Source organism: Seriola lalandi, unplaced genomic scaffold (assembly GCF_002814215.2).
Source record: "Seriola lalandi dorsalis isolate HSWRI2012SDOR001 ecotype SW California unplaced genomic scaffold, Sedor1 jcf7180002054945, whole genome shotgun sequence".
NCBI lineage: Eukaryota > Metazoa > Chordata > Actinopteri > Carangiformes > Carangidae > Seriola > Seriola lalandi.
In genome coordinates, this window is record NW_019525496.1 from 1,612,282 (window position 1) to 1,633,876 (window position 21,595).

General features: G+C 41.4%; 3 protein-coding genes across 3 annotated transcripts; 1 reads left to right on the forward strand and 2 right to left on the reverse strand.

Moving 5' to 3' along the window:
* Positions 1-3,015: 3,015 nt before the first annotated feature.
* On the forward strand, positions 3,016-7,708 carry cyp1d1 (cytochrome P450, family 1, subfamily D, polypeptide 1). Its single transcript, XM_023393970.1, has 7 exons — positions 3,016-3,282; positions 3,362-3,982; positions 4,857-4,980; positions 5,124-5,213; positions 6,928-7,051; positions 7,134-7,220; positions 7,390-7,708. The coding sequence occupies exons 1-7, from the start codon at positions 3,016-3,018 to the stop codon at positions 7,670-7,672; spliced, it is 1,596 nt and encodes a 531-aa protein (XP_023249738.1). The 3' UTR covers positions 7,673-7,708.
* A 2,153-nt stretch (positions 7,709-9,861) lies between these two features.
* On the reverse strand, positions 9,862-13,990 carry kifl (kinesin family-like). Its single transcript, XM_023393971.2, has 9 exons — positions 13,873-13,990; positions 13,562-13,754; positions 13,148-13,328; positions 12,768-13,005; positions 11,991-12,151; positions 11,789-11,893; positions 11,514-11,611; positions 11,337-11,415; positions 9,862-11,206 (listed from the first exon to the last, which is right to left on the reverse strand). The coding sequence occupies exons 1-9, from the start codon at positions 13,910-13,912 to the stop codon at positions 11,156-11,158; spliced, it is 1,146 nt and encodes a 381-aa protein (XP_023249739.2). The 5' UTR covers positions 13,913-13,990; the 3' UTR covers positions 9,862-11,155.
* Positions 13,991-18,962: 4,972 nt separating this feature from the next.
* On the reverse strand, positions 18,963-21,391 carry LOC147817536 (uncharacterized). Its single transcript, XM_087170369.1, has 4 exons — positions 21,149-21,391; positions 20,474-20,643; positions 19,565-19,741; positions 18,963-19,332 (listed from the first exon to the last, which is right to left on the reverse strand). Exons 2-4 carry the CDS (start codon positions 20,574-20,576, stop codon positions 19,304-19,306), a joined length of 309 nt encoding a protein of 102 aa, XP_087026495.1. The 5' UTR covers positions 20,577-20,643; positions 21,149-21,391; the 3' UTR covers positions 18,963-19,303.
* Positions 21,392-21,595: the final 204 nt, after the last annotated feature.

Sequence of the window (21,595 nt, forward strand, 5' to 3'; positions counted from 1 at the left end):
GCATGATGATGTGACCGTGAAACACAGTAAGGTGGTAAGGTGAAGTTTTTAAATATTAGCCTTAAAAAATATGTATTTTTCATATATATTGTGTATATTTGATATGTAACAGGCAGTCAGTAAAACTTAACCTACATTTAGTCAAGTAGCCCCAACACACTTAAGTACAGTTTTGAGGTACTTTAATTTGAATGTTTCCATTAAACGCAACTTCATAGACTACTTATATTCAACTATATTTAGAAAAGAAATTTAAATTTACTGCACAGTTTATCTGACAGCTAGAGTTAGCCTAGTGTTTACTTTGCTGATTAAATTTTTCAGCTATGGTAGCTACATTCCTAAACAGATAGAAATTTTAAAATTAGCACCCTCAAACTGCAACAGTAAAATGCTGCTTTCACATTGTTGTACTAGTAGCCAAACAATAAACCAATGATAAATTAACAATATAACAATCACAGAGGCTGTCTCCATGACAAATACTTTTATTATTGACACTTGAAGAACATTATCAATGACATTATCTTCATCTGTCTATCTGTACTCTAATTTACTATAGAGATAACCTACACCTGTATAAACATGAACTTTTTATGCTGCAAATCAAGGCAACCACAAGCTGTGTTCAGTCAAGTGAGGGCCACTTGCTGTATTTCTTCTGTTGTCTATGAATCAATTCAGCCAAACTGCCTGGATAGGCCCATCTACAACACAGCAAACATAATTGGGAAGATGTTTGCTTTGATAAGGGGCCTCCTGCTGCTTCACTGTCTCCCAGGAACAATGTGATCACATAACTTTGTCTGATGCGCCTATTTTGGTCTAGAAATACACACATCCCTTTGAGAAATATCCCCCGGGACAACACAACCTCTATAATTAACCCTTGTTAAACAATGAAAAGATCAGCAGAACTGCATTTAGGGAATGTGCAAAACCAGTGGAAACCATCTTCCCATACTAATGTATGTGGCCTGTCATTTAGATAACTTGAAGCTTGTACTGTGAAGGCAAAGTTTTTGCCTGGTATTTATCATTGTTAAATATTAATATCATTTAGCAGTAGTAGCAGTCTGTATATGTTGAACACATGCATATGCTCATTCAAGTATTTTGAGTCATGTATGAACGTTAGGTCAGTAACCCTGGTCTTAATCTTTGAATATAAGCAACACGATCTCCTTCTAGACACTTCACCATCTAGTCTGGCTCCACAGAGTCAGTGTGTCTTGGCTCTGTCTGCCATAGTTAATGACATGACTGGACCGCCTCGGCCTGGAGAGGAGTTGGACTACTAGGTCAAAGGAGCTGTCGCTCGGCCTGACAGCACCGGGTGTCCCACAGTTGAGCATGAGCTAAATTGACAGTTCGATGGAGATTGAGAAAGAAAGGAGAATGAAAGGAATGAAAGATGGAGAGTGAAAGACAGTGAGAGAACTGGGCAGGAGGATGTAATGTAGGCATGGATGAAGATAGTGAAAATGAAGGAAGAGGGCACAAGGGAAAAGGTTGGAAATAAAGGAGAGAATATAAGAGAGAAACAAAGGACCTTAATAATCTATTAGAGGCCACAAGGTAAATATTACAAATGATAAAAAGTAAAAATGATGGCTGCTTGAATGAAAGGGAAATGTTATTAAATGAAATGATTATACTGATAGACCTGGCGGTGTGACAGTATCATGTATGATACGTATACATATCATTACTACCATGACTAGTTGATATGCAGCCCGAGAGCATGAACTGCAGGCTGCAGTCAAACTGCAGGGACATGAAGTCACCCCTAGCAGACAGAGAGCGTCCCCTTGTGACACAATATGGCAATTACACTGTTCATAAAGCAGTGGTGGGGTCTGTGAACCAGTGATGGAGGAAACACTCAGGTGTTTTCCTGATGTAAAAGTTTTAATATCACAGGGTTAAAAGTCCCATATTCAAAGGTCAGGTACCTAAAACCACAGATATATATCCATCAACACTTTTAAAACTTACTTTAAAGTGTCAAAAGTGCTGTAAGAGTGGCTAAGAGTTAACAGGGATGTTTCATTATTTGCATTGCTCCATAATAACAATTCAGACATAACTATATATTTCACTAACAATGGATTCATGTAAATTCCCTTTTCCTTGCAAAACACAAAAGTAAATTTACATATTTTAATTTCATTTAGAGATTGGCTAAAAAAAAACAAAAATGTATCTGCACACGAGCTATAAACTACCTTGCTTCACAATGTATGAATCAGTGGATGGCTGTGGTACATTTGCAGGATGCTCATCGGCAGTATTTGTTTTCTTGGCTTTTTTTCCATCCCTTTATGTTTTAAAACACATTTCACAACATTTAAGTCCTTGAAAATTATTTTTAAACATATACACTCTAAAAAACAGTCTCCAACTTCGTTAAGGACAGAAGAAACAGGAGGGGAGGGGCCCATGTTGTGAATGGTTCCGGTCGGCGGTCAAATGGGCCGATACGGTCACTGTCTGGCCGGACTCGTCCTAAACCCTGAGCCAAGTTTCTCGCCATGTGTGCCTCTCTATTGTGAGCGGGCAGCAGCTCCCTCTGCAGGGGGCCCAGCTGCTGCTGAAAGGGACGTCCCGGACTGTGAGCTACTCTCACTAAGTTCCCCAGGATCGGACCTCAAAGTTCTGCCTGCTGAGGGATTTTGTCTCTGCTTTGCTCTCTGTCATCTGAGTCTGGCTCTCTACTTATTTTTCTTACTCCAGAGTTACAGAGGACACTGCAAGGTGAGTTTTCTAACAAAATTGTTTCCCATATTTTGTTCTTTCTTATATATGTGTTTGTTTGTTTTTTTTCCTTTGTTTTTCTTCTTTCTTTTAATAGCTTTCTTACTTACTTTCTGTGAAAAAATACATATATTTTTAGCACTTGTCACAATTTTTTGACATACATTAATTTAATAAGGGTCTATTTTTTTCTTTCTTATACGTAAGTTTTCACTTTCACTCTCCATGTCTCAGTATCTTTGCAGTTTACCAGGCAAGATGAGACTGACGTTTGGGACTCTGCCCATCAAGGAGAACCCTTGTGCTTCCCTGTCTGGTGTCACTATTGGTCTGTGTCTTCTCACCCTCCTCCTAATGGCCCTCAGGGGCCGCAAGAGCCATCACGCCTCCCAACTGGACCGCACAAAATATCCCCCTCCTCCTGGCCCTACACCGTGGCCGCTTGTTGGCAATCTCCTCCAAATGGGGGACCAGATTCATCTTTCTCTAACCCATCTGAGGCTCCAGTACGGTGATGTTTTCAAGGTATGTGAAATATTTTAGATGGGCAAAAGATTTTAAGAATTTTCTTTCATTCAGTCATTTGTTCATTCCTTCACCACAGATGCGTCTGGGCTCTCTGACTGTTGTGGTCCTGAGTGGATACACCACCATCAGACAGGCACTGGTTCGGCAGGGGGAAGCTTTTGCTGGACGGCCTGACCTTTTCACCTTTTCTGCTGTAGCCAACGGGACCAGTATGACCTTCAGTGAGAAGTATGGACCGGCCTGGATGCTCCACAAGAAGCTGTGTAAGAATGCCCTCAGGTCTTTCTCCCAGGCTGAGCCCAGGGGATCTGGTGCCACCTGCCTGTTGGAGGAGCATGTCTGTGCTGAGGCTGCTGAGATGGTGGAGGTGATTCGGGAGCAGGTTGCTGCTAAAGGGGAAATGGGCCAAGAAATGACGGGTATAGATCCAGTGGTGCCCTTGGTTACCTCAGTGGCAAATGTTGTGTGTGCCCTCTGTTTTGGGAAAAGGTACGACTATAATGACAAGGAGTTTCTCACTATTGTCCACATCAACAACGAGGTGCTGAGGATCTTTGCAGCCGGGAACCTGGCTGATTTTTTTCCCGTGTTTCGCTACTTTCCGAGTCCTTCTCTGAGGAAGATGGTCCAGCACATCCGCCGGATGAATGGATTCATGGAGAGGAGCATTGAGGAACACATCAACACCTTTGATAAAGTAAGGAGCCTGGTAGACACCCTAGTAGACCAGAATTTATATTGTTTAAGTAGGGGGAAATGAAAAGGGAAATGCATAATTACACATTAATGCAGTGCCAGTAAAATTGAAAGCATCCCCTGCTTTGTATGACGAAACATTACGGTTTTGTTGAGGAACAAAAGCAGCATCTCAGAATTTCACGACTAAGTACATTACATATTTATTTTGGTTTTAATATTACACTTTTATTTGAAGGACACACAATAGGAAATAAATATTTATATACCCTAATGAGTGGTTAAGTAACATGAAAATGTATTATACTGACTGACTGATCACTGGTTTGATTATGCTTAATTAAACTTGACCTAAGCCAATCTATTGCTACAGTGACCACAAAATACAAACAAGATATTTTCAGAACGGCCTCATGTGGTGGATGGCGTGTCTGTAAGTGTTGTTTTCTTTTTTACAGTATGTCTGTTCCACTAATTTGCCGTCCACTGTTTAATCTGACATTGCACTCATGCAGTAGTAGCTGTGAGTGCAACTGTAGCCAAAAAAATAACAAACAAGTTCCCTGGGAGGGACCTTTGTTCTTGTGCAGAGTGGCTAAAATGTTCGCACGCACTCTAATTAGGAATTAGCAACCCACTGGAAGACACGCGCCGTACCGTAACTGATTACTGTCTCTGCCCTAATTATTGCTTTTAAATTTTGAACCTCTATTTCTGACAAATCACCTTATTGTTAATAATAACAGTGTGATTCTTCAGTGATTTAACAAAGACAGAACTACAGTCAAATGTTAATATATCATATATATGTTTATATATGTTTATGTATGTGTGTGTGTGTGTGTGTGTGTGTTTGTGCGTGCTTGTGATTGCAGAACTGTATCCGGGACATTACAGATGCTCTGATTGCACTTTGCGAGGACAGGGAAGAAAATAAGGAAACGTCTGTGCTCTCCAACTCTCAGATCATTCACACTGTCATAGACATCTTTGGCGCAGGTTAGACACACTGGAAATCAGTGACATCTCACTTATATTAACACCGATTGACAAAGCTGCTGGTAATGACATTAAACTGATCATATTAATGAAGGTGATGACTCTCTTGTCACTGCAGTTGTGTTGTTTGTGTTTTGCTCAAGGATTCGACACCATCATTGCTGGTTTACAGTGGAGCCTGTTGTACCTCATCAAGTTTCCCAACATCCAGGACAGAATACACCAGGATATAGGTGCTGTCTTATGTTTTAATATGACAAATCTCTGCTCTCTATATGATACAAAATGTGCTGTGCTTCCATTTTAATTTGTATACCGAGATAAACTTTTACCAGAAAGGGAGCCAGAGGGAACTGTGGTTAATTCATTGCTCACAGAGCATTACTGCATCAGAGGAGAGAGAATCCATGCTATGCTGAATAGCGAGAGCCTGTCCAGGGTCGGGTCTCATGAATGACTCATAGTTCAGAAATAGAAGGTTGCTCGTTAATGATTTGCACATCACTAATGAGAAAAGATTTTGGCCGGTGGTTTATTATAGGTGTTGCTTCACATATGGTAGATCTTAATGTTTGAGATACAGACTATTGCAGAGTCCAATACCAGACTATTGTCAAACCTATCTCATAAAATATGCACCAAAAAGGATTCAGAAAGTTGAAAGATGTTTTCAAGGACACAAACATGTGAAAATGCATCTCTTTGTAACAAATTTATCATCATCACAGGACTAACCAGGCAAATGTGATGTCTGTTAGGAAGTATCAACATTACAGGCAGAATCGACACAATAAAGACCCAACAATAGCCAACCCGAGTGCCCTTCCCGAACAGACAGAATCTGACAGCCACGAGAGAAACGCACAAAAGATCAGTCCAATTTGCTGATGCCAGAGCTACTTTTGAAGTGGGCTGACAGAACTGGTGCTGCCTGTTCTGAGGCACGTTGCATTTTCACAGACAGAGAGATAGAGAGAGAGAGAGAGAGAGGGAGAGAGAGAGAGAGGGAGAGAGAAAGAGAGAGAGAGAGAGAGGGAGAGAGAGAGAGAGAGAGAGGGAGAGAGAGAGGGAGACACTAAGAAAAGGCAGGATGAATCAGAACGAGAGAGGGAGGCACAAACAGCCAGAGAGAGAAAGGTTAGAGAGTTGTTCCAGACTGACACAAAGGCAGTAACACGCAAGGCATTGAACACAGACTGTCTAACATTCTTCACATACTCATCACTTGAATTAAACTGAATTAAACTTGAATTGACTTAGAAGCTTTTATTCTATTGTTTACAGCAGGTACAGTAGCTGTACTACAACTTTATGTCATAGTAATTATTTGTGAAGTGCATGTTTAATGAAATGTGACAAACTCAAACACATCTCGGCCCTTTATACCCTAATGAACTGAAGTGCAGCTGAATTTTACAGACAGGAAACATTTGTTGAAGTCTGAATGAAACCCACTGATCATGCAGTTTTATCACTTATATCAAAAACCCATTAGTTTGATGTCATTGCAGACCCCGACTTCAAGGGCTCTACTGGCCATACCCTGACTTAACCTGTATCCCAGCTGAGGTGATAAATCCCGTGCATTGTGTCTAGTTTCTATTGCAACTCCCAAAATGTGTGGTAAGATATTTGGAAATACAGCAGTGTTTGTTCTTGTAAACAGCCTGAACATGTTAGCATGAAGCTGTACTTTATCACTGCTACTCACCACTTCATCGTCAGCCATTTGGGTGAACTTTCTGAACTTGGCAAGCTTAATAGGAACGCCTGAATGCACCTCTCCTTTTGTCTCTGTAAGGACAGACCAACACATTTGGGGGAGGTGGTGGGAGGTCAGTCTGGCCTTGAAGTCACTCAACAGACATAACACTCAAGTTCTACAAGTTGTGCAAACTCAGTTCTCCATTCATTTCTAATAGGTTTGGTGTTTTTTTTCTCATGTAGATGACCACATTGGCACAGCCAGACTGCCCAGGTTTTCAGATAAGCCCAAGATGCCTTTCACAGAGGCGTTCATATATGAAGTGTTTCGTCATGCTTCCTACGTCCCTTTCACCATACCTCACTGGTAAGACAAAATGTTTTTATACAGTAAATTTCAGGTTGTCTGTATTGTTGCTAATGCAGTCTTCGCCTTTCCGCTCTTTTAGTACGACAAGAAACATCACCCTGAATGGATATTTCATTCCCAAAGACACATGTGTCTTCATTAACCAGTATCAAGTCAATCATGACATGTGAGTAGCCACGAGCAATCATCACCTAATAAGGACTTTGAATTAGATTTTAATAAGACATGCTGCTGTATCAGTAAAGACTGAAGTATGCTGATCTCTTTCAGCTGAGAAGATAGTGTTTTTGTGTTTTAATACTTTAATGGTCTTCGTGTTTCTCACGATGTCTCAGTGATCTTTGGGGTGACCCGGACACATTTCGGCCTGAACGCTTCCTGGGTCCATCAGGACTCCTCAACAAGGAGCTGACGGAGAAGGTTCTCATCTTTGGCATGGGGAAGAGACGCTGTCTCGGTGATGGATTTGCACGCTTGGAGATGTTTGTCTTTCTCACCACGCTGCTCCATGGGCTGCGGATTGAAAATGTTCCAGGGCAGGAGCTGGATCTCAGCACTGATTTCGGTCTGACTATGAAACCACGTCCGTACAGGATCATGATCTCCTCGAGGTTTTAGATCCTCAAAAAACCCAAATGATGCTCTGTGTGGATGTTTTGGAATATCACAACATAAATACTAATTATTATTTCTATTAGCCACCATCTTTGGCTAACCTTCCTAACACCACAGAGATATAGTACCTCTCATTATACCTTGTTCATAGACTGGAGTTTTTGTTTTGGCAAAAGGGGTCAAAACCATAAGCACACACATGAACTACAAAAGGGAAATATACTGTATGTAAAAAAGTATTTCTAAGATATCAAAAAATAGATAGACATAGCATTTACCATGGACTAACTTGTTTGTATTGAGCAAAATCTTTACTGGGTGAGGGTCATTCAAAGTGCTTCTGTGCCTGTACTTCTAAAGGGTCCCCCTGCCTTCCTGTCCCACCACATTAAAAATGAAACTAGCTCGAAAACAGCCCCTCATTAAATTTCTTTATCTCAAGTTATTAGTTACAGTTAAACACTGAGGGAGGGAGAGAGAGGGTGTTTCAGATTGGTGATCATCGCTTCAGGCCTCAAACTGTGTTCATGCAGGGTTCATCCTCACTCTCGCTGGCCCTCGTCTCTCCTTCCTCGTTTCAACTTTTCTCCTATTGCCTCCTCATCTGTTAGATTCCCTTTCATCTTCTCATCCCCCTCATGTCCTCATTTCTTCCTGTCTTTATCCCCCTGCCCTGGCTCCTCCTCCTCTTTTTTTGTAGCTCCAAGGCAAACACTGCCGAGCTAACTCATCTGTCCCATCTCCAGTCTCCCCCAGTGGCTCTCTGAGGAATGACGCAAAAGTATATATTCAGACATTTTGAACCTCCTCCTCGTCTCCCATCAGTACTGTGACCTCCCACACACTCAGATTAGACACAGTCCCAGACATCTTTGAGGGAGGTAAAGAGGACAGCGAAGTGTGAAATCAGGCAGTTCTATTTTCATAAGTTAAATGTAAAGAAGCATGGCAGTATGTGTTTGAATAACTTATGGAAACTTCGCCCTTAAATGGAGAGTTTGAAAGTTGTGTTCATGACATTATTCTCTATTTTAAACTTTCTTCTGTCCTGGAGAAGTCTGAGCTGGCAACCCTCAGGTCATACCCTTCCCCAACCTCTAGGCTGTGTAGGAATGGTATTAGGCAGTGTAAAATTTAAAGACCCCTTCCAATGAAAATCAAACTTTTAACCTTGTTAAAAAAAATCATATGTTGTTTATTTATATGATACAAGACATATCATGGACAAAACAAGCAGAAATTCATACAGCCAAGGATTCATACATAACAAACCAATCCTGTCAATTTGGGGGGTGGGGCTTTCCATATCCTTACGCTATAGCTTACCTCGGATACCCATTATGCTACATAAAACAAGGAGTAAAATAATATCTGTACTTTGCAAGCTAAGTTAGCTAGGAAGCCAAGTCAGAGCTGGTGATTGGGACCAAGGTTTATCTGACATGAGTCTGACTCACTGGATGTAGATTGTGGGTATAAGCCTTCCATTTGCAGCATGTCTCCATTTCCACTTTCCCTGCCTGTTACTGTTTTAAAAATCTCCTTCGCTACAGGAAACAACAGCCTCCGAGCTAGCAGCCTATACACTGGAGAAACCAGGCAACTCCAGCTGCAATCCCCTGGAACTGGTAACTCAAAGAAAACTGAATTATCCTGGAAATAAGTTTATGAAACTAATATATCAAAATCGACAAAGAAAGTTAACTGAATGTGTGCACCCCAAATAGATATCTATACTGTCAAAAATGGCTAATAAAACTGTATGTTATATCAAACCAAACGCTATGTGTCCAATTATTGATCTTTTTTTTGTATATGTGAGTTTTGAGTATCATGCCGAAAGACTCCTAAACTAAGGAAATGAAATTAGAGAGATTAAAAGAGTTACCACCAGGCCTTCTGGTTAGTGTGTGTGTGTGGACATATTTTCAACACACGTTCCTTGGACATTTGTTGTGAGCGTTATAACTGTCATAGGTATTCAGGTATTCACTTTTTTTAATAATACCTAATTACCTTTAATTACCTCCTGAAAAGATTAACTCAGAGCACTAAATCTCTGAGCACCGGGCTCTCGTCATTATAGTTTATACTATCAGCAGGCTTTGTTAAGTTTTTTTTTTTTTTTTTTTTTACAACATTTTAAAACGGAAAAGTAGACCAATAAGAGTGAGATAAAACTTACCCCATGATATGTGCAGATTTTTCTTTCATTAAATCTTGTTCAGATAAAAGCACTAATTATGAAGTAAAACAGTAGTCAGCATCTAACATTGCCTTTGTATGATGCATATCATGATATCTGTGGTGAAACATGCAACATGAAAATAAGAAAAGAAGTGCTTAACCTCTGTGTTGTACTTGTAATATTTCTATTTCCAAGGTAATCCTGTCCTTTAAAGCTTATTGTACAAGAATGATAACTCTCAGTTGTCCTCTATACAAATGTATACTGACAGAAGTCATATAGTGACAGCAAGCCTGCAGTCATTAACTGTATTAAGGCATCATTCACTGTTTGCCAGTGGGTGGTCGTGTATGCAAACCATTTACAGTGAATTGCTTTGTGTTGATTGATTAACAAAAATCACCCAGAGGATGAGACCTCAGCCCCCTCATCAACCCTGTTCCCTCTCCATGTGCTCTCTGTAGCGCTCTGTGTCTTTGTCCCTCACTTTGTTCTAGTCCACAGAGCTCGCAGTATGATTGAAACTATGGCCGTCATTAAAGAATAACAAATCACGGTGAACATGTGCTGAGTGGCCTCTGATCTAAAGCAGCCAATAAAACGCAGCACGCAAAGCTAGCTAATGTGGCATAACAAAGACAAACTTCTTGTGGGGCCCGCGGTATCGATAAAAAATCATGAACAATTAAGATCAGGCCCAAATGCAGACAAAAGGCAGCCTACTTATAGAACCTGTTATCCCCCATCAGCACTGAAATGCCATCCTGGCTCAAATGATTTCTGTTTGAAGCCTTGGATCTGCTGTGACTGTTCCAGTCTGAGCCAAGGCTTGAAGAGAACAACAAACCAATAAACAGCAGAATAAATCTCTGTATGACTCCTCAATTAAATTACTGCCTTCTTCAAATGGATGATTACATAAAACTTTAGTATATAGACATTTAAAGGGAAATAAAACCTTGGAGGTCTCTCTCGTTTGATATATTAATGCCTATAAATAACAAAAATCCATAAATTTCCCCTGCAAACTTTGGCAGCTTTTAAACAGTGCCCGTCTAACGGTTGCCTTTACCCGCCGTCATGAAGCTCTCACCCCCCGCCACTGTATGCTGTACGCCCTGAATGCCCTATAGTGATGTCACCCATCCCTCCATGTGACTAAATATGATTTAAATTACCCAAAAATGCCAGTTCAGAAGTATTTGCGGCTTAAGCATACAAGATACAAGAAATGGTCCAAACAATCCCATTTCACCACTTAAGTGGATTATTGTGCACAATGTGCAGTGTAGTCCAGATCAAACATCCTCCTCTTCCACTGTCTGTCCTGACCTCAGCTTATTGATCACCTGTCAGAGAAAAGTTAAAACAGAAATAAAGTTGGTATGACTGTTTCAATGGGGTTATCAAATTCTTTCAGTTTCATAAATATAGATTCATGGTTTTGACACAACTGTAGCACATTATAGTGACATGCACCTCTTTCAGCTGGGCAATCTCTTTGCTTTCCACATTCCTCTGAGCATTGTTGGTTATGGCCTTCACTCTTGTTGCGTAACTGGAAGGTTCAGGAGGTTCAGGTGTTATTCAGTTTGTTAATATTCAAATAAATGATAATAATCTCTCTCTCTCTCTCTCTGTGTCTTTGTTTCTTACATGAGAGATGTGAGAGTCTCATCAAGGTTGCACTCTGAAGGAGAAATGTTGACGATCATGAGGGTTTTGGCATTGCCACCCAGGGAGTCCTGCATCACCTAAAGGGACATTAAAAGCACAGGTCAGATTTGGATGACCTAGCATGACCACACATGAGAAATCACAAGAAACTTCATTGCTATTTTTTATAATTTGTGTCTGAAGTTAATAAAGTTTGAATTCCTTCACAACTGAATCAAACTGGATTGCTAAACTTTACTGGTTTAAAAAGTTACCTGTGTCAGCTTGCTGTTCCTGTATGGTACATGGGACAGTTCAGCAGACAAGGCGGAGATCACATCACCCAGGGCACTCAGAGACTTGTTGATGGAGTTAGCCTCCTATTGAAGAGAGGGGAATTTAAAGAGGCCATTAGAAATATCAATCATCCTTACTGTCACTTGATGGGCCAATCAAAAACATAATATGCATGCAAACCTTCAGCTGGTGGTCCTTGGCGCCAGTCTTGGCTGCTCTCTCACTGCCAGCCAGGTCCACGAGGCTCAGCTTCCCGGTGATCACGCTCCCATTGGTCTGGTTCCTGCTCTCCACCATGATTCCAACAATGAGATGGGAGCGGGAACTCTCCACATTCATCTCTTGTGAAACATAACCGAAAAAAGTTCACTAATTTAGTTTTTCTCTCAAATAAACTTGTAGTCAAGATTAGAGCTACAACTAAAATTTATTTTAATTACTGATCAATTGTTTGTCTTAAATGCCGTTTTTTTGTGACAAATGACTTGACTTCAATTAATCGTCTAATCATTTCACCTATAGTCAAGTTGTTAATGATTAAGGTGAAAAAAAATAGCGTAATTACCTGTAAAAACATACATACAAAAAATGTGGGTTTTTTTGTACCGTCCTTCCTTCCATATAGTGTGTGAGGTTTTTACAAATGTTTCAGTATCCACTGTCAATAGATTATAGATTGTTGTAATAGTTAGTAATAATTTTGTAGTGGCTCTAGCTCTGTTAAACTAAAACATTAAGTGTATCCTGTACAGCCTCTGATGACCTGTGTGCACCTATAACACAGTGTTGCTGATTCACCATTTGGCTGCTCTGCCGCTCACCGTCCAGTCCAGTAATGATGTACCTAGCTGCTGTAGCCATACTGACTGTAACTAACACAATTAATCCAAACCATTTAGCAGGACACTGTTTGAACTGGGCGGCACGGCACAGACTAGCACGGCACAGAGAACTCACTGGTGGCAGAGATGTGTCGGTTGGCGCAGGCCTGCTGGAACAGAGCGTAGAGCTCCTGGGCACTGGAAGCCTCCTTTGTCTCTGCTCCTTGGGCGAACACAACTCCCTTTCTGTTCCTCTTGATCTCCACCCGCCTGGCCTGCCCATGGGACTGGGGCTGTGCATGGGCCTCACCAGCCAGGCTCACAAAGAGGTCCTGCAGCTTGTCATTGTACAGCTCCAGCATATAGGCCGAAACCTGAGGCAGAAAGATGAAGAAGCACAAGGGACAAGAAGAAATTGGGTGAGACAAGAGGAAAGAGTTGATGGGAGGTTCTCATAATTCAAGTAAAATCTAAGATCTTTCCTCCCAGTAACATCTAATTACAGTGGTCTGTTACCTTGAAGTCGAATTTGGTACTGTTCTCCCGTATGATATCAAATATGGCATTAAAAGATCTCGGTATGATCCCGGGATTCTTCTGCTCCTTGTCCCCCACCATGGTGAAGGTCTTCCCTGAGCCCGTCTGGCCGTACGCAAAGATACAGACGTTGTAACCATCAATAGCCGACTGGATGAGTCTGCGGGGAAAATATTTCTGAGCTGCGAGCTTTAAAACATTTGTAGATTATCTGGGGGCCTCCATCAGTGTGATACATTATATATTACATAAGTACTTGTACCTAAACTTCAGGATGTACTATAAACTATCAGAACCCAGACGAGACACATCTGGTGCCCATTATACGTGTGTTGTTGTAGATATGTGTACATACTGTATTAGTCCCTGATTTGGAAGCACATTACCCCTCACCTGTAGGTGTCATGAAACAAGTCTTCCTGAGACACTTCAGCACTGAACACCTTGTCAAACTGAAACTCCCTCAGCCCACGAGGGGTTTCCACGGTGACAGAGTAATCGTCTATTTTATCCACAACAACGGCCTCACCCTGCACATCCTCGGTTCTGCTCACTGGACGAATCCGACAAAACACTCGGATTTTACCTGTGGGGTTAAAAAAAAAAACATAAATAACCTCAAAAAGCTGAGGTTTAAACTGAGAGGGCCTCACTTTCTGGTGTTTAATTCCATGCATTAACACTGAATGCTGGCTAACGTGTACCTTTCATATCTTCCACCATATTGTAGTACTTCTTCCTCATTGTTCTTTCTGAAGTGTAGTTCTCAATTATTTTCTTTTTCTCTTCTTTAATTTGCTTGAGCTTGAGAGAAGAGCACGATAACACACAGGTATGACAACAGAAAGCTAAACCAGTTTTTAATAATCCAAAACCTCTTCTGCATCCGGAAACTTAAAAACCCATAGAAAAGTCAAGTCAAAGGTCGGAGTATGACCCAGTAGCAGGTTGTGGACGCTCACAATGATCACCACTGATGTCATATAGTGGCACAGGTTAATACAAATACTTCTTCTGGTACATAAGTTTGTTGTTTACTAGTGTACAGGGCAGCTGGGAGGTTATCATCAGTATTTTTTTTTACCCCTGAGGCTTGATCTGAGCTGATACACTGACCTATGTGATATAAAACCAACCTGATCCTGCAGTAAGAGGAGCTGCTGACTGACGCTCTTCACTCCCTCTGTGGTTCGGATTGTCCCTCGTCCCCAGATGTCATCCAACTCTGAGTCTGTGTCACAATCTGAGCAAAAAAAATTAAATAAAATTAAAAATTAAAACCACTGATGTAAGTGGATGCACTGTACACTCAGTGAGTCAAATCTAATGTAGAAACAATCACAGTCCATGTCAACATGACTGCTGGATGCATGTAAAGTGAATGTAGTGATTCATTTAGCTTTAGCAAGAAACATATTCAGGGGAGTTACTTATTTACCATTTGTTACGGGGCTTTCTCCAGTTTTGATGCAGTCTAAAGCCACTTGAGAGACCTCGTACTCCCTCACTTTTGCTTGTAGTAATGACAAACTTGACTCATATTCATATGACCTGAAGTGTGGAAGAGAAATCATTTTCATGATTATTATATTTCAGACAACAAAAGGAATGAAGAAAATACAAAAGTTGGCTCAATTTAAACTAGCCACTTCTGTAATGAGACTGGCTGTGGCTATTTCAACCAATAAGAAACCATATATTGTTTATATCTGCCAACTGTTTCCATGATATCTAACCGCTCATGGTCAGAAGTCTTATCCTCTTTGCCATTACTGTCTTCTTTGGCCGCTTGTAGACGGTCTAGTTTGTGTCTGGCTTCAACCAGAGCAGCCTGATTCTCCTCAATCATCTGGTCCAACAGAGCTCTGGTCTCAGTCACTGCACTGCAGATTGCATGCGCCTTGAAAATAAAACAAAGCAATGTTATGGTATTGGTACAAGAAAGTCATAAAATCAGGGTGATCATTTTTCAGGGAGAAATGAAGCATTTACTGCAGCAAAAACCACATCTATAATAATAAAATACGCAGACAGTTAACAGTTCACACATAGGTTAATAGTTGAACAGCACCTTGTGTATGACAGTGGGAAGCAGAAGACTGCAGGGTGGCGGAGGAACAGGAGGGACATGGCTCTTCTCTGCCTCCAGCAGCTCAGTGATCTCTCTCTCCCTCTGGTACAAACTCTCCCTCAGCTCCTCTAGACGGGCTTTAGCCCCCTCCAGTGGCAGATCTGACTCACCGCAATCCTGCAAATACAAAAGGCCAGTACACCCAAATCACAAAAACTTATTTTGTACCACCAGCCATGCGAATAGTTTTGTTTTTATGTGCATAATGTTTGCGATATCGACCTCTGAAACTTCAGCTACCATCCAAATACATCAGTTCAAACATGTTTAATGTTTAATGTTTAATGTCTTTGTAATATGATCATGTTCTTAAGAAGGTTAGATTGTTTTGTTGGTTTTCTGTTCACATGTTTATAATCTTAGATCATGTTCTGAGATATGAGCAGCACTGCCATGGCAACTAACTCCAACCCACCACAGTCTGTTGTTGTCCTTTGTTCTCTGAGCTTTCACCTTCCTCTGCTTCCTCCTGCTGCTCCTGTGATGATACCATCAACAATTCTTGGACTTTCCCTACTTCCTGTCTGGCCATTTGCAGCTCCTGCAGTGCTGTACAGTGTCACAGAGCATTAATAAAGGTGTAATATGTAATGATCACACATGCATATGAATGCATGCACGTGGACTCACTGGAGGCCTGGTGGCTGTGCAGGACGTCCAGCCTGTTGGAGAACAGTTCCAGCATTTTGCTCTGAGAGAGAGAGAGAGAGAGAGAGAGAGAGAGAGAGAGAGAGAGAGAGAGAGAGAGAGAGAGAGAAGATAATTATGTAACAAAATTAAACGGTTTATACTGAAATATGGCCACAGGGGGGCGCTCCAGTTCAGAGGAAGACATGAGAGAGAGAATTCCACCTTTTCTCTGTGCCACTGCAGCGTCTCCTCTTTGCTCCTCCTCCTCTCAGCTCTCTGCTCCTCCAGCAGATGCTCGTTCTGTGCAGTCAAAGCCTGCAGGAAACAGGGCCAGGCGACGAGATGAATAGATAAATTACTTTTTGATATGTCACCTATACTGATGACAATGTGTGCACAAGTATTGCTGATTAACTAATTCCAAAGTTTGAAGCAGAGGTCAGAGAGTTTGACTGTGTTGTTGAACTTTATGAGCAGAAAGAACAAAGTGTGCCACAAGAGAGCTGCAGGCATCACAGGGGGAAAGCCAGATATTTAGATGAGGGAGACGTTAGGACAGGGAGTTGGTTTGAAACAAAAGAGACTCTTAAGTAAGAGATGACTCTGAAGGAAAGACGGACGACACCGACCGCAACTCTCCTCTCCCAGTCAGCGTTCTTCTTCTCCACCTTCTCCTGGTAGAGGTCCAGGATCCTCCGCAGAATGTTTAACTTGTTCTGGTATTGAGATCTGATCTTCTGCATGGTCCATTCCTGATAACACACACCGTCATTTGCATTAGATATGTTTTAGTGCATGCTCTCTCTCTCTCTCTCTCTCTCTCTCTCACACACACGCACACGTGCAAGCACAGACACTTCCTCACCTGTGTCTCTCGTGCTGTGATCTGAAAGTTCTCTTCCAGCTCTTGCACCATTTCCAAGTGTCGTCTCTTCATAGCCTCCATGTCCTCGGCTATCTGTTGTGGAGTGCATACAAACACACAGACTTCACATACACAAAATAGTATCATGGTCCTGATGAGATGCCTTCCAGGGCCACAGTAGCAGCATCAGATTAACCATGTGAGTGTGAGCGAGACCACAACACAGTGTCTGACAGTGTGTTCATTGTGTGCCTGCATGCCCTCTCACTGAACAACTGGACAGAGCCCCAAGTCACACGTCACCATTTCATGAAATAAAGTGAAGCTTATTTTATTTGCTCTCACTGTCTCACTCTGCAATGTTTTTTCAGTATCCATGTCTAATGGTTTAAAACTGATTCTATTCTGAATATAAATACATTGCCTGAATGAGAAACAGTATTTGTTGTGCGCTGCCGACGCTCATCATTTTACCTGAGTGATGCAGTGCTCGGCTGACTCATAGGGGATGTAGATCTTGGCATCTTGTGATCCTTCAGCTTCTTCCGTCGCCTGGTCTGCATCGCTGCTATCTGACAGCTGTGATTCTGACGAGCCTGCGGATATAACATGCTGGAAATCACCATGCAGTTCAGAACCATGAAAGTGATAGTCAGTAGAAAGCTTCACTTCTCTGATTTCAGCTGCCACAGTTTCTATCTTTTTCACTTCCACACCCCATCACAGCAGAGGTGGAAACTAAATAAGTGCATTCACACAGTTTTGAGCTACATATACTTTTACATGAATATTTCCACTGCCTTGTACTTTTACTTCACTCCATTTCAGAGGAACATTTTTCTTCTGTTTGACAGTTTTAGTTACTATAATATGAATGTTTTATAATTGTTTGAGATCAAACCGTTTTTCAAACACTTTTATCTAAATAATTGTTGGAGGCCCGTTAATGATCTTATAACCTTTCAGATTCATCCTGTGACCTTTTGGAGGGGGGTCAACCCCCAGTTTGGGAACCTCTGGACTACTCTACCTAAATGTAGAGTAAATAACACTAACTCCACCAGCCACAGCAGTAAAATGCTGTTTGACACAGAGATGCATCAGTATCTAATCATGTCCTATTATGCAATGAAATATCAGCCACAGGGGCTGTTGTCTGGCAAACAAGTGCTTTTACTTGTTCTGCGAAAATTAGGGCAGTTTTACTTGGGTCAAGTTTTGAATGCAGCACTTGTTGTGGAGTACTTTTACATTGTTGTATTGATGCATTTTCCTTAGTACCACTTACAGACTGAAAGAATCTGAACACTTTTTCCACACACAAACACACACACACACACACACACACACACACACACACACACACACACACACACACACACACACCCACACACACAGACACTAGCACCCCTCCTCTTTCTCCACAAACTATATTTCTTCATTTTACAGCACCTGGGTTGCTCTCTTGTCCGGGGTGTTTCCTTCGATCTACGCCAATCCAGCGCCTGAACGCAGCCCACCTCTTCATCCACAGAGTTTTGTGAAGAACAACATCTTGAACAATGAAGAAAATGTTGGTGGACAGTTGGAGTCAGCTCAGGGAGCAGAGTAAAAGGCAAAGGAAAGAGGAGGGGAAGAGCAAGAGTAACAGCAACATAAGATATGTTGCAAAATTATATTGCGAAGTTGTGAATGTGCTATTACATTTTATAATAAATCAGTTTTAAAAACTTACATGTGGTTCGTTATTAGGTTTTGAGGATTTTTCTCTGTCCAGCAATATTTCATGCTATTATTAAAAAAAATCCCCTGAGAAACATATCCATCTAAAATATCACTGCTGCAGATAAGTAAAACTGATCTTTTAAATAATCAAATTGTTCTGTACAGATGAATGTCAAACTCATGAAATACTTTCATCGGGTGCTGGAGCTCATAAGTCACTCCTTCAACTATGTGTGTGTGTGTGTGTGTGTTTGTTTGTGTAATTGAGTGTGTATAGATATATTTAAAATAGAGTCATGCAACTTGTTACCTTCATAATTTTTCATATGAAAAACTGATGTTGTACGATATGTTCATGTATTTATCATCATTTTATTGCAGTTCAAAAATGTCTAAAATGGAAATAGTCATGGCAAAAAATCAAGCACATAAACTTCAGTAAAACAGTTTAACATTTTATTTAATAGATTTTAAACAGGTATTACATCCTCACCATTATGATTAGCAGCCAGTTTAATGTCTATTTACATGTTTATTTCTGAAAATACATTCAAAATGTAGGTACTGTCAGTAATTCAGTTATTTATGAGTTTATATGAAATGAGAAGACAGCAATAGTTAGTCCCTGTTTATTTTCATTTTCAAGTTAATCCATCACTGTGGCCAGGTATGTCTAAAATACGGACACATTTCCCTTGAATATTTTACAACTCTCTGTCCCACACCCGTCCCCAGCCCACCCTCTCCCCTCTTTGTTTCCTCATACAGGAATGTGGGCGTGCCGTCATGCTGTTACCTTCCTCCCAGAAACACCTTTTAGTAGAAAAACAGAAATTACTGTATGTCAGGAATTACTGGGAAAAGTTGGGAATATTAAAAAAAAATCAGGTTATCTGCTGCATGAGCTTGAAAGCAGACAGAGTGTTGGTTGGAGTTTAGTAAGGGGTTAAAAGTAATAAGACCAAAAGCTGAAAGAGATTATGCTACAGTTTATGCCTCAGTGGTTGCATGAATGTGTGTGTAGGGAGGAGTACACCGCTCTGACCTGCTGTGCTGTCAAACTGTCTGTTGTGCATTATTGGACATGGCCTCTCATCCTTCAGCTCCGGTACGCTGCCTGGTAAATCCTCCAGCACCTGTGCTGCCACCGGGACCCGTGCGGGCCGCGAGGACACCAGAGAGTCCTCAGTGCAGCCAGACCTGTCAGTGGTCTCCCAGGCGCCTGATAAAATAAATAAATACATCAAAACTTTCAGATGATGTACATGATTTAAAAAGGAAATTTGAATGTCCAGACAGAAAAATAAATGAAGAACAGGGTATAATCTTTACTCGTTCACTCAAAATAAAAAGGCAAACTATTGCTGCATGGAGATGGACGGGTGAAGATGGAGGCAGGATGAGGAGAACAGACAGCTGCAGGTAACAGAAACATCTGGATAACATAATGTAGGCATGAAACCAGTCTTCTCTGTACATATCTCACAAGAACCCACAGACCTCTGGATGCAGGCCCCACAGAACACATCTGCATCTATTTCTGCCACAGCTGGAGTCACCACCAGCTAATTCTACTGTCATTTAGGATACGTGTACATACACCTGTCTATTAGTGTGTGTGTGTGTGTGTCTGCATGTGCGGGTGAATCTAAGTCCGGCCCCGGCTGGCCATCATAGCCAGATCTCACACCAGACCCTGCCAGGAACAGTGTGGTATGTTTGTTCTGATACACTGACCGCTCCACTGCTTCACAACGGGGGCAGCCGAGCAGCTGAAATATTTAAGCCTCGTCTAACTTCACCTGTCCGCCTGCTTCACATTCATCACACAGAGCAGCCTCCTCCTCAGCCTATAATCTGGTATCTGATACAGAAATGAACACGAGGACGTCATTACCACCCTAAAGATGAACACAGAATTGAGATGAATTGTGTTGATGTCTTATACACTCACGTTGCTTGCCTGCAGGAGCCACAGAGTGATGTCTCCCTACTCTCTTTCCCAGGAAGGTCAGTGAATAGGATCCATTCTCAGCTCCAGAAGAGTTCACATACATTGTGTATACAAGTGTGTTTTGGCTGTCACTGCTCTTCTTGCGTTGGCTCTGTTGATCCGTCCAAAATCTGCAGAGAAAAGATAGTTAATATCGTTTTAAAGCCACCGAGATCAGAGACAGATGAAAATTTGTAATTTATATGCAATTGAAAATCCCAAAATATTTCAACCTGCATCATGAACTCTTATTCAACCCTCAAACTATTTGCAGATGTCAAAAAGCTCACACAGCTGATTCACTCAGGGAGTGTAATCCTTTTGTCAGCCTCTCCAAGCTACTATAAGCTACGAGCTTCGCCACAGGAAAAACTGAAAATCCCAAAGTTTAATTTGCGGGATTATTTTCAGTTTCCTTGATTTCACAGCGCTATATAAGAACAAATCTTACATCTCACTCGGCAGGAACTGGCACAACGCCAGTTCTTTTGATAAACAAAGTGATTTGAATGCACTGAAAAATGAGCCACACTGCCAAACTACGAATTGAATGAATTAATCATAAAGCACATTCACTTTCAAATAAGCAGAAAACATGACAAAACTGAAAAAAAAAAAAAAAAAACCTTGACCTACCTGGTCTCGGAGCAGATCAGATCCCTTCAGTGCGTTTCAGTGCGTTTCAGGGTGCTGCTGTGCTGACCAGGAGCGCGAGGACACGTCGATCCTGATCTCTAAGGGGAACCAAACTCTCAACAGTCTTTAAATATTAAACCTGCAGAGATGGAGTTTCAACAGGTACTGGCTGAAACCCCACAGAGACTGCTGGTAAAAAGATGCCCCAAACAGTCCTCAGGTTTCCCATGTGTAAGATTTAGATTGTAACTAGAAGCTGCCTCACACAGACTAAGACACACGCGTACACATCGTTCATACACACACTCATTTCACTCAGCCTGTTCACTCAGCCTGCTCTTGTTTTTTCTCAATTGTTTTGGGTGCAGGGAATGAGCCTGAAATAGGTTCACCTACATCCAGGTGAACTGCACTGAAGAGTGTGAGGAAATTATCTTAATGCAGGTT